Below are 12,943 nucleotides of genomic sequence, written 5' to 3' on the forward strand. Positions count from 1 at the left end.
GAGATTTCCTGAATGTCTTAGAATATAAGGAAGTCATTAGAATTTTTATTAATATATTCTCAATACGTATTTTAGTAAAGAAATAATTTTATAATATTCAATATCATTCAGAGTAGATGGAATGAAAGTTTTTTTTTTTAAGTGTTTCAGACTGACATCAAAAATATTATAGAAATTAATTCTGTGTTTGATGAGTGGTTAAACTAGATAACTTAAGTTCCTGTCCCTATGGTTCTGATCTAAGTGACCTTCAATTCTTGTCTGTAAACCACGACATCAGTAGACTTGTCGATGTCTATCCTGTGAGTCTGTTCTGTCTTTCAGCTGGTATAACTTAGTGTGGTACTTAAGGAAGGACCTCTTGCTCATACACATGAGGATTTCTTTTTTCTTGTCGAGGGTCTGTGTTACCCTACCCCTAGTTAGAGAAGGTAAAGCCAAAGCAGGAGCAGACTGAAGAGGGGAACCCTTAAGGGAAGAAAATGTATACAGATATTTTTGATATCCTAGGCTAATTGAAATTCAGGTCTAAACCTTTGATTGTCTTTCAGCTACACCCTTCCAGTACTAAGAGTTCCCCACATTCCAGCTTTAGCTAGCTCCCTGTACCCCTTCATTATCTCTTCAGGAAAGTTGCAAACATTGGCAGTGCTGTTGCGACAGCTCAAGGCAGAAGGCCACCGGGTGCTCATATTCACTCAGATGACCCGAATGCTGGATGTATTGGAGCAGTTTCTCACCTACCACGGTCACCTCTACTTGCGTCTGGATGGATCTACTAGAGTTGAACAGAGACAGGTAATTCAGGCATCTGCAGCCCTTAGAGGCTCACCTCAACTTCCGTCTCCTTTTTCTAGGCTTTGGGGCCTCTTAGAAGGGGCCTCACTAAGCCTCGGTCTTTTTTGGGAACATCTCCCAATGCTCTTTTTTTCTTTCCCTCTAGGCCTTGATGGAACGATTCAATGCAGACAAACGCATATTCTGCTTCATCCTTTCAACTCGGAGTGGGGGTGTGGGTGTGAACCTGACAGGAGCAGACACTGTTGTTTTTTACGACAGTGATTGGAATCCCACCATGGATGCTCAGGCCCAGGATCGCTGTCACCGAATTGGCCAGACCCGAGATGTTCATATCTATAGGTATTGCCTAGTCTCCCCTCACTTTGCTTCCCCTTTGCCGATAGGGTTTTATTGATGTATTCGGCTGTTTACATGAAGTTTTCATCACCCCCAGACTTATCAGTGAACGAACAGTGGAGGAGAACATTCTAAAAAAGGCAAATCAGAAGAGAATGTTGGGAGACATGGCCATTGAGGGAGGCAACTTTACTACAGCCTATTTTAAACAGGTACTAATATCTTCCAGCCTATTCAGAAGAGAATTGTTTTGTCTGTAGGAATTACTCCTGCTTATTAAAGAGGATGCTTTAGCCTTGCCAGACCTGCCTCTTCAACTAGTGGTACCTCTGATACTTCTAAGAGCCATCAGTCCCATAACTGTAGACCTGGGGTCAGCATTCCATTGATTTTTGACACTTTCTGCTGTTCTCTCCAAAGCAGACCATCCGAGAGCTATTTGACATGCCCCTGGAGGAGCCATCTGGTTCATCTATACCCTCTGCCCCTGAAGAGGAGGAAGAGACTGTGGCCAGCAAGCAGACCCACATCCTGGAACAGGTGAAAAAAGTGGACAATCCCTAAGGGTTACAGTGTTATCTCTCAGCCTATTGAGCTTGTCAAGGGGGAAAGAAGTGTTTCTGCTGCTTCCCAGATTACAGTTGGCCTTTGATAGTTGTGACTAGATTGCTTATTGGTTCACATGATTTCATAGAAAAAAGACAGATTTGAGGTTTTCATTTCTGACTTTGAATCTCAACACTGCTTCTTACTAATTGTGTTTGTTAAGCCAAGTTTGCTTAATCTTCTGAGCCTTATTTTCCACTTTCCTGAAATGCTAATGAGAAGGAAGTAACTGAGGGTTAAATGACATAGTGGATTAAGAAGTGCTTTGTACTCTTATTTCCCAAACATTGATGGACTCATTTGGAAAGCTTTTAAAAGGATTGGTTCCTGAGCCCCCTCTCAAAATATACTAAATGATTTTTGGAGGCGAGGTCTGGGCGTTTGTAATTTTTTGAACCTCTTCAGAAGTAGACAGATGTTTAGGAACTACAGGTGAAGAGTAATATTGAGGTATTTTTCTCTACTAAGTGCCTTCTCTTGATTGCTGAGCCCTTTCTAGGCTACTTACCTCAGTCACTTTGGTATAAGCTCTCTGCATATCCAACAGAAGAATAGCTGTGGTTAGTTTGTTGTCATGGGGCATCTCAGAGCAAAAAATAACTATGGATTTTTTTGTATTTGACATTTTCTGCTTTTTAAGAGATCTAAGGTTGACTCTAACAAAAGGAAATAGAGCAAGAGGTCTCTGAAATGGTCACTTTGTTCCTAGTGGGAGTCCTGGTCAAATTCATTTCCTTCTATGTGGACCGCTGCATTGCCTTGGTAACTTTGGGGGCCCAGAAAAGAGTTGAGTTCTGATACAAACCAGATTTGGTGTAAACTTTGTTAATTCTTGTGGATTTTCTTCCTCACACCTTTGCAGGCATTGTGTCGCGCAGAGGATGAAGAAGATATCCGTGCAGCCACCCAGGCGAAGGCTGAACAGGTGGCTGAGCTTGCAGAATTCAATGAGAATGATGGGTTTCCTGCTGGTGAAGGAGAGGAGGCTAGTCGGACTGGAGCTGAGGATGAGGAAATGTCCCGGGCTGAGCAGGAAATTGCTGCCCTTGTAGAACAGGTCAGTGTCGGACTCACTAGTTCATAACTTTACCCTCTATAACTCCTCTGAACATTGTGACCCTGTTTTCCCTGGTAAAAATAATCAGGGGTCATCGGCCCTGGACACCAGGCCCCTATGTTTATCACCACTGATCCTCCCCACAGCTGACTCCTATTGAGCGCTATGCCATGAAATTCTTGGAAGCCTCACTGGAGGAGGTGAGCCGAGAAGAGCTCAAGCAGGCAGAAGTGAGTAATTTGAGGGAGTGGGGTGAGAATGGAAACGGAAGGCTGCTTTCTATTCACTCACTGCCCTGCTTGCCTCTCTCTGACCATCCCGCGGGCTCTGTTGTTAATAGGAGCAAGTGGAGGCTGCCCGCAAGGACCTGGACCAAGCCAAGGAAGAGGTGTTCCGTCTACCCCAAGAGGAGGAGGAGGGGCCAGGGGCTGGGGATGAGGTTTCCTGTGGGACTGCTGGAGGCAGCCACCGGCGCAGTAAGAAGGCCAAGGCCCCTGAAAGGCCAGGGACTCGTGTCAGTGAGCGTCTTCGTGGAGCCCGGGCTGAGATTCAAGGGGCAAACCACACTCCTGTCGCATCCAACCCTCATACCCATAGCACCTCCACTACCCCCCGCTGTAGCCCTGCCAGGGAGCGAGTTCCCAGGCCAGCGCCTAGGCCTCGACCCACTCCAGCTTCACCTCCTGCTGTAATTCCTGTCCCCATTCCCTATTCGGCCCCAAATCCAATAACCATACTTCCTGTCCATATCTTGCCTTCTCCCCCACTTCCTCCACAGATTCCATCATCTTGTTCTTCTGCCTGCACACCTCCTCCTGCCTGTACCCCTCCACCGACTCATACCCCACCTCCAGCCCAAACGTCTCTCTTAACTCCTACCTCCCCTCTCCTGCTTGGTATACCTTCTGTGCCCGTCTCTCCACCCGTTACCAACCTTTCCTTGGGCTTGGGGCCTGAGGCAGAGCTGTGTACACAAGCATTGACGTCCACCGAGCCGCTGGAGTTGGCTGATACGGCCAGTTCCGAGACTTCCCCACTTATTCTTGTGCCCCCTAAGGATCTCTTGCCAGTTACTGTTGAGATCCTGCCTGTGTCAGAGAAGAACCTTTCTCTCACCTCTTCTGCATCTAGCCCAATCCTGGAGGCTGACAGTTTCCCTAGTGATCGAGAGCAGGAAGTACCAGAGCCTGCTGAGGGGACCATCCTCACAGTGCTGCCTGATGGCGAGGAGGTGCCCCCGTGTCTGAGTGAGAACAATGAGCTGGAGCTCCCACCCTCAGCAGCGTCTGATGAATTACTTCCAGAGCCATTGGAGGCTGACAAGAACTCAGAAGAGCTAGTGGAGGCTCAGACCCCGTCATCCAGCCCCGAGAAGCTACAGGAACTTGTTTCAGCTGAGGTCATAGCTCCATCAACCTCATCTTCAGCCACTTCCTCACCTGAGGGTCCTTCACCTGCCCGGCCCCCTCGGCGTCGCACCAGTGCCGATGTAGAAATTAGAGGTCAGGGGGCTGGTCGGCCAGGACAGCCTCCAGGCCCCAAAGTGCTTCGCAAGCTGCCAGGACGGCTAGTGACTGTGGTAGAGGAAAAGGAACTGGTGAGGCGGCGGCGACAGCAGCGGGGAACTGCCAGCGCCCTAGTGCCTGGGGTCTCTGATACTGGTGCCAGCCCAGGAAGCCCATCTGCCCGCAGCATGTTGGGGCCAGAATCCTCACCTCCCTCCAGTGGGCCCTGTGAAGCTGCTTCCCCATCCACACTGCCCACCCCATCCCAGCAGTCCTTCATAGCTCGCCGTCGTATTGAGCTGGGGGTGACTAGAGAGGGCAGCCCAGAAAATGGAGAAGGGGCACTGCTTTCCATCACTCCTCCTGCTGTGAAACGTCGGAGGGGAAGGCCCCCCAAGAAGAACAGGTCTCCAGCAGATGCTGGGCAAGGGGTGGATGAGGCACCTTCATCCACTTCTAAGGGAAAGACCAATGGGGCTGACTCAGTCTCTGGGGCTGAGACCCTTATTGTTGCAGAGCCTGTCTTGGGCGCCCAGCTTATTCCTGGGCCCCAGCCTCTTGGACCCCAGCCAATTCATAGACCCGAGTCCATCCTATCACCTGTGGAGAAAAGAAGGCGTGGGCGGCCTCCTAAAGCAAGAGATTTGCCCACTCCTGGGACCATTTCCTCTCCAGGGGATGGCAACTTAGAGAGCCGGACACAGCCACTCCCAATCCCACCACCCCTGCCACCACTCACAGCCTGTCCCACTGCTACTGTCGCCGACACTGTCACCACTCTCACCATTTCAACTTCCCCACCCAAGCGGAAGCGGGGCCGACCTCCCAAGAATCCACCATCACCTCGGCCCAGCCAGCTCCCTGTCTTGGACCGCGACATCTCCTCCGTCCTTGAGAGCTGTGGATTGGGGAGGCGGCGGCTACCCCAGGGCCAGGGGGAGAGTGAGGGTAGTTCCTCTGATGAAGATGGAAGCCGCCCCCTCACCCGCCTGGCCCGCTTGCGCCTTGAAACAGAGGGAATACGGGGACGGAAGAGTGAAGGGTCCATGGTGGTGGCTGTAATTCAGGATGACCTAGATTTAGCAGATGGTGGGCCAGGCAGCTTAGAATTGACACCTCCTTTGGTTACGTTAGCTCCAAAATTGCGCTCGACCCGGCTGCGTCCAGGGTCTCTAGTCCCCCCACTAGAGACTGAAAAGGTGCCTCGCAAACGGGCAGGGATCCCAGTTGGCAGGGGTTCTGGGTCAGCAAAGCGGGGCCGCCTACAGTCCCCAAGTCCCTTGGGGCCTGAGGGTTCAGTAGAGGAGTCTGAGGCTGAAGCCTCAGGTGAGGAAGAGGAAGGGGATGGGACCCCACGCCGCCGGCCTGGCCCTCACCGGCTTGGTGCAACTATCAACCAAGGGGACCAGCGCATCCTTCGCAGCAGTGCCCCTCCCCACCTAGCTGGCCCCACTATTAGTCACAGAGGCCGCAAGGCCAAGACGTGAGTGGGCTGCCCCCTTACCAAGGCTTCCTGCCATGGCCCCTCTTTCCACGACCAGGCCTGACTCTGTTAACCACTACTTGAAGTCTTTGAGGGGGAAAGCCTCCAGGAAGACATAGGGGCCTTCTCCCTTCTTCCCACCAAAGTAGGGGGTAGGCAACTGGTTTCATGGAAATGGGGCATTTCACATATTCCCTTCCCTTCCACCCCATGTGGCTGGGCAGTGTTAAGGGTGGCAAGATAGTCTCTGTCCCCACCCCCTTGTACTTGATTCCCCAGCTATCAAAGCCCCCCATCCTTAGGGGAAGGAGGAGGGGTTCTCTACAATGAGTTTTTTTTTCTTTTTCTTTTTTTAAGAAGAAAAAATAATAAACTTAGTTTCTGTATGAGCATCTGCGTAAGGAGGTTTCTGATTTTCTGGTCTGGTGGAGGGTTGGGTGGGAACTTGGGCATCATTCTCTAGCTCTTGACAAGGCCCTAGTACCTCCTCTCTAACGCAGTGCTGTATATCTTTGAGGCAGAGATCTCCACCCAAGAAGAGAGAAGATTTGGCAAATCTGATCTGGTAGGATTCTTTTCCCCAAAGTTTTAGTTTTCACTCACTCAGACTCACTTTATTCCCTTAGTTCCTCAGAGCTCTCTGATGCCTTAGGCTTTTCCCTGCTTTTGTTTTTTTTGCTCAGGTGCTTCCACTACTTTTCCATAAGGCAGGCATGCTAGTTACCTTGAGTTGCTCCCATCCTTTTTCCCTCCCTTGCTTCCCTCTATCTAGCCAAACTGGTTTGAGTCAGCCACACCTCCATCTGAGCTGGGGTTCTTCAGGTGGTGACTGGCCACCCAACCCCACCCTTGGGCTTGGCTTGGAGCACTGAGTCAGCTCCATCTCTACCCAAGCCAAATCAAACCTGAGTCAGAAGCCGAAACTCAGTCTCTCAAGACCTATAGCCAGGTAAGAGCCCCTTTTCATTTTTATATTTCCTCTGATCTCAACTACCCGGATCCTCTCCTTGTATTCTTGCCCGATATTCATATCTGTTTACCTCATCTGAGTTCTTTTTTCATACCCACTTCTGCAGCTTTGTGGCACATACCATTCTTTGCTTATCTTGCCTTTTTCACTCCCTATCCCTTGTTGCTTGTGTTCAGAGAATTGCAAATGGTTTCATTTTTTCTAAGATATAGGGGAATGGTTAGAGATGATAGAGGAAAGGTGGTTGGGTGCCAGGGCTCAGAAGTCCTGAGAAATAGGGAGATAAATGATTAAATGGGGCATCATTTATGCAGATTTCTGTGTGGGTTATGAGGTCATACAGACTGTTAATCTGATTATGCCATTTGGCCTGGGTGAAAACGGAAAGAGGAGGTGGCAGGGAGTCAGGATAGTGAAGGAGAGAGACCCCAATTTGTGGAGGTAAGGTCTCTGGTGTTCAGTTTCTTCAACTATAAAGAGAGCTTAGATGGGTATTTTTTTCTTTGCTCCCATCACCAGAACTTTCCACATGAAACTGCCTCTTTGCTTGAAGTCGAGTACAGGGCATAGGGTGCTATCCTCTGATCCCTCTTTAATATTCAAGGGCAGTCTGAGGAACTTCAGGGAATTTAGCGCTGTTTGAAATACAATTTAAAATTAGACTCGGGATAGTCTTAGATTCCTTACAGCTGTTGAGATTCTGTGTTATGTTCAATGTTCACCTGTTGTTTCATTTCTCCCCACTTGTCAAAATAGTAATACAGATAATGTTGTGTTGACACTGGCTTGCCATTAAAGACTTGGAAAGGCTGAGGAAAAAGGATTCCAACCACACATTTCCTTTCTTGGTCTATGAGTCACTAGAAGAATTTCCCAGTAAGGCAGCATTCTTGAGAGTCAGCTAGGCCATGAAGACATCATCAGAGAGAGGGGTGGAGTCTGAGCACCCAGGCCAAGGGCTTAGTGTTGGGCTTAAAAGTACCTTGACTGTATCGCCCACAGGTGATGGAGGACAAGGAGAAGGCAGTGGAGATCTTGGTGAGCAATACAGAAGCAGCTCATTCTCCATCCCCTATTCGCTGCTGCAGGCTCCGCCTCTGCTACTTGGCAGCTACTAGCATTATCTGTGGCTGCTCTTGCCTGGGAGTCATGGCCCTTGTGTTTGCCATCAAGGTGAGGAATGCAGTTCCTATGGGAGCAGGGGGTGTTGGGTGTAGTAAGGCAATTGTTTTGTATGTCTGATCTATCTACATTGATCAAACAAACAGTTACGAAGTACCTGTCAGAGCTCGGCATTGAGCCCAGTGTGAGAAATGAGAATAAGACATGCTTTCTGCCATCCGAGGGCCCACAGTCTAATGAAAGATGGCTGTGAAATGGATAATTATTAATAGAATGCAGCTTATCAGTACTATGATAGATACAGGGTATTCTGGGAGCTAGGGAGGATATATGTGTGTGATAACTTGTGTATGGTAGAGTAAGTGACAGGAAAGGAAAGTTGGTGAGGTGATAGGAAAATAACCTTAAAAGATGGTGGTAAGGCATTCCAAATAGGGATCAGTGTGTACGGTGACCTGGACTATGAAGTCAGCATGATTAGACCAGTGAGGAATAGTGAGAAATGAAGCCAGAGAATCCAGATTTCCAAGGACCTCCCATGCTGTGCTTAGGAGTTTCAACTTTATTTTGAAAATACTAGGGAGTCATTTAAGGTTTTTTGTAGAGGAGAGTGACATGGTTAGATCTGTGTTTCAGTAAGATCCCCTCTCAAGGCCTACATGGAGAATGAATTAGTAGAGGAGAGATTGGAGTCAGCTGAGCAATAATGAGAGCAATCCCTAGGAGTCCAGACAGAGCTATAAGATTTTTTGAGAGGGTTTCACATTTAAAATACCCAACAGAAACTGTACATGTACCTTTTGAAAAGCTACCCAGGCTAACTTAAATATCATGCTGGAATTTTATCAGCCATAGTTGTATTTTACAATCAGAAACTATTCCTATCATCATAAACTTCTGGGTTTCATTAGGGCAAAATCATAAAAAGAATCCTTAATAATGAAAAAGATGGGACCTATTAGGTTAATGAGAATGGGATGTTATTTGACTAAATACGAGTGAAATACCCTGAGACTGCCCACTGTTTCTTGCCAAGAATTCCAAATTTGGAATGAATCAGGTGAGTAGAAAAGGATAGGGAATAAAAGGATTGAAAGTACTTTCCCATGTATGATCTTGTGAGCTAACAATGTCCGCCTTGAAAAGTAGAGCAGAGTGGATAACTTTGCAGATGAGGCATGAGAATTAGAAACTAGAAAGGGAGGTAGAGGATTTGGGTGGGAGGTTTTGAGCCGTGACAAGGGTAGAGGATTGGAGTTGGGTAATGGGCACTTTGGGACCAAAGCAGGGGGAAAACCTAACCAAAAACCTGCCCCCACAGGCGGAAGAGCGGCATAAGGCAGGCCGATCCGAGGAGGCAGTGCACTGGGGGGCCCGGGCCCAGAGGTTCATCCTGGCCAGCTTTGCTGTCTGGTTTGCTGTCCTCATTCTGGGCCCCCTGCTTCTGTGGCTGCTCTCTTACGCCATCGCCCAGGCTGAGTGACCCCAGGTGGCCTCTGCTGAGAGTCAGCTAAGACATCCTGGATCTTGCAATGCAACATTGCTAGGGTCTTGGTGCCAGCAGTGGTCCTTCCTGGCTGGAAGGATGGTTCCCTCTCAAAAGGCTTTGGAAGAGCTCTTCTAGTCATTTACGAAAGGAGGCAGCAGCTGAGACTGATGAGATTTGTCTGCTCTGTTCTTTCAGTGCCCACCATTCCCTGTTCTCTGCAACCTACCCCATCCTAGGGACCTCTACCCAGATGTGGGATTGAAGACCAGGCCTGATTTTACCATAATTTGTTTTATAATAAAAAGCTTTTTTAGTGGTGAAACATTGTTCCTGTCTAATTGTTTTCCCCCTGCTTTCCCTGGGACATTGGTGAGAGCCAGAATGGACATCTGACTGATGGCAAAAGTTGGCATCTCCCCTTAACTAGTTGCTCCACGTGAAGGGCAGATTTTTTTTTCCTTCTTCTAGAAGTGTCTCTTCTTGGAAAGACCCTAGGTTCTCCCTTACACATGAACAGAGACCCTCAGGCCAAAGAGCAGCAGCAGCTATTATCTATTGAGTGCTTGCTGTATTCCAGGCTGTGTCCTAAACACCTTATATTTCTTAACTCCTTCAGTCCTCACAACCATTCAATAATAGGTACCATTGTTCTCATTTTATAGTTGAGGAAATGGGCACAGATTATCTAAGGTTATACAGCTAGTTAAGTCCCAGTTTAGTTTCAGATTTGAGGAGCAAAAGAGGTGGATATAACAACCATCAGCCTATGTATGGAGATTTCTATGATTATAATGAATTTTCATATCCTTTATCTTCGGCCTCATGATAATATTTTAAAGATTTTTATAATGATGTATATCACACATACAGGAAAATAGCCAAAACAAATTCACAGTTTAGTAATTTAACACAAAGCAAACATATGAAAAAACCACCATTCAGACAGGAAATTCAACATTACTAGCACTCCAAAGCCTCTTTTGTATCCCTTCTAATCACTACTTCCTTTTTCCCCACAGGTAACTACCATTCTGACTTCTAACAGTGTAGTTTAGTTTTGTCCGCATTTGAACATTATATAAATGGATTCATATGTATTCTTTTTATGTCTGGCTTTTTTTTAACCTAACATTGTGAGATTCATCAATATCTGATGTAGCTGTAGTTTTCATTACTATATAGTGTTTCATTGTATGAATATATTGCAATTTATCCATTTTATATTGGTGGATTTTTTAGATGTTTCCATGTGGGGGATATTATGAATCCTACTATGGACATTCTTGTACATTTCTCTTGGAGTACATGTGCCCTGAGAATGGAATTTTGGAGTTATTTCACCATAATTCAGAGACAAGCAGAGCACCTAGAAGAATTAGAGATATGGCACACTGAAGAGAAGATTAAAGGGAAGGAGAGGCATATGATAGTTGTCTCAGTGTTTCAAAGTGCTCCCAGAAGGAAAAATGAAAAGAATCCATTGTTGGTCCTAGAGTTTAAAATGATGACAAAAGGTGGAAGCCATATATAGAGCAATGGTTCTCAACCTTGGTTTCAACAGTGGAGCCACCTGGGGAGCCCTAAAACATATTTATGCTTGGGCTTTTTATATCTGGAGATTCTAATTTAATTGGTGTGAGGTGCTGCCTGGTCAACAGGAGAACACATTCTAGCGAGATATTTACAAAAACTTTTTTAAAGCTAGTATTTGATGAATCAGTAACTTCAGCTTACTAGAAGAGAATATATCCCATTGCCCCAAACTGATTAAATGAGGTCTTGTTAATTCTTAACTATTTTGAAAAAAGTTTCAAGCCAACAGAATAATAATAGTACAAAGAACTTGTGTACTCTTTATTTAGATTTATAATTTTTACTATTTCCCCACATTTGCTTTCTACCTTTCTAAATACACATATTGTTCTTGCTGAACCATTAGTAAATTGAAGGCCCTTTATTCCTAAATACTTCTTGATCTCCTAAGAACAAAGATATTCCCTCACATAACTACAGTACAATTATGATTCAGAGAAGTTAACATCGATATGTCATATATAGTCCATGTTCAAATTTTCCAGTTGTCCCAATAACGTCCTTTAACAATTTCTGCTTTTTAAGGTTCATCGTGGGAACATTCATTGCACTGAGTTGTCATCTCTCTTCAGTCTTCAATTTTTAGTATGTCCTCATCCTTGTTTGTTTGTTTGTCTTTCATGCCATTTTTTAAGGGCAGGCCAGTTTGTAGAATGTCCTCAATTTGGGTTGTATGTCCTCAGTACATCACATCAAGAGGTATATGATGTCTATGATGTCAATTTGCCCTCTTATTGGTAGTAGTAACATTGACAACTTGGTTAAGGTAGTATCTATCAGATTTCTGCAAGGTAATGATACCTTTTTTCTTTCATAATTAAAAAATAATCTGTACAAATACCTTGTTCCTCAGCAAATTTTCACCAATAATTTTAATGCCATTTGCCCGAGTCAATTATGAGGCTCACAAAATGTTGATGTTTTAAGTTTATCATTCTACATTTATCAGTTGGCATTCTATGAATAAGGTCTTTTTCTCCATTATTTACAATTTTTAGTTGTCCATATTGTCTCAGATTGTTTTTTAGTTAAATTTGTTATATTCATTACTATCATCCTTAAAATGTTTCTGTTGAGGTATAATTTACATAAAGTGCACAGATCTTAAGTGTACAGTTTGGTAAATGTGTTCATGTGAACACAACTGTGTAATACCACCTAGGTAAATAGGACATTTCTAGTACATCAGAAGACTCCCTCATGGCCCTCTGGGTCTTATTATTTTTGTCCTTGATTTTGGCCAGTGGAAACCCCTTCAACCTGGTTCTTGTGTCCTGATAAGTCCCCATCTTTCTTCACTTACTTTCTGGCACAAATTATTCCAGGCTTATCTTGCACTTTTTCTACCCCAGCCTGGGAATTGGCCATTTTTCCCAACGAGCCCTGGTTCCTTTTACTGAGGACTGGTACTTTGAATTCAGAATATAGACACAAGCTATGCTCATTCTACTGAAACGTTATTGCTTGCAGGCCCTTTCAGAGGTTAGAGCTAGAACATATCTGTTTTAAATCTATTTATAAAATCACACCTGCAATTTAAATCAAAGTTCTTTCTCTCCCCATTCCAAATTCCATACTCCCACAGTAAGAACCTTGGCTGCTGCCTACATCAATGTTTATTCATTTGCTCAAAAAAATTTCAGAATATTTATCCCATTAATACTACCAAATGACAAGACTGCTAAGTTCAAGATTTCTTTGTAATTATTTTGTGTTTATATCGATGCTATGAAGTCAAAATACTCCGTTATAAAGTTAATTTGGATTTGTTTTTCGCCTCTTAACATGGTTGCGATCCCAAAGTGACATTTCTAAGATAGTTGGTAGAAGATTAAATGAATTCATTCTGTTCCTTTTTCGCTGGAACATAACTTCCACAAGGGTAGGGATTTCTTTTCTTCATTGCTGTTAGTCTAGCGCTTAGAAGCTCAACAAATATTTGTTGAATGAGTAAGTGAATGCCAGGGTTGAGCTGTACACT

The 12,943-nt window shown here is 45.3% G+C and overlaps 2 protein-coding genes across 5 annotated transcripts in view; both read left to right on the forward strand.

Annotated features, from left to right (window-relative positions):
- LOC107503969 (Snf2 related CREBBP activator protein) overlaps positions 1-9,691 on the forward strand; it is a 34,095-nt gene extending 24,404 nt beyond the window's left edge. For 3 of the 4 annotated variants that reach the window (XM_016132835.2, XM_016132834.2, XM_016132829.2), the window contains exons 28-34: positions 629-798; positions 944-1,140; positions 1,235-1,349; positions 1,558-1,677; positions 2,606-2,800; positions 2,947-3,030; positions 3,141-6,180. In XM_016132835.2, the coding sequence (XP_015988321.2) occupies positions 629-798; positions 944-1,140; positions 1,235-1,349; positions 1,558-1,677; positions 2,606-2,800; positions 2,947-3,030; positions 3,141-5,792 (3,533 nt within the window). In that variant the 3' untranslated portion in view covers positions 5,793-6,180. Of the gene's footprint in view, positions 1-628; positions 799-943; positions 1,141-1,234; positions 1,350-1,557; positions 1,678-2,605; positions 2,801-2,946; positions 3,031-3,140; positions 7,932-9,564 lie in introns of those variants that run through there. The other variant, XM_036225962.1, reaches the window with a different exon arrangement.
- Positions 6,608-9,691, forward strand: TMEM265 (transmembrane protein 265). Its single transcript, XM_036225964.1, has 3 exons — positions 6,608-6,737; positions 7,761-7,931; positions 9,202-9,691. The coding sequence occupies exons 2-3, from the start codon at positions 7,764-7,766 to the stop codon at positions 9,361-9,363; spliced, it is 330 nt and encodes a 109-aa protein (XP_036081857.1). The 5' UTR covers positions 6,608-6,737; positions 7,761-7,763; the 3' UTR covers positions 9,364-9,691.
- Positions 9,692-12,943: the final 3,252 nt, after the last annotated feature.

This window comes from Rousettus aegyptiacus, unplaced genomic scaffold, assembly GCF_014176215.1.
Source record: "Rousettus aegyptiacus isolate mRouAeg1 unplaced genomic scaffold, mRouAeg1.p scaffold_m13_p_8, whole genome shotgun sequence".
Taxonomy (NCBI): domain Eukaryota; kingdom Metazoa; phylum Chordata; class Mammalia; order Chiroptera; family Pteropodidae; genus Rousettus; species Rousettus aegyptiacus.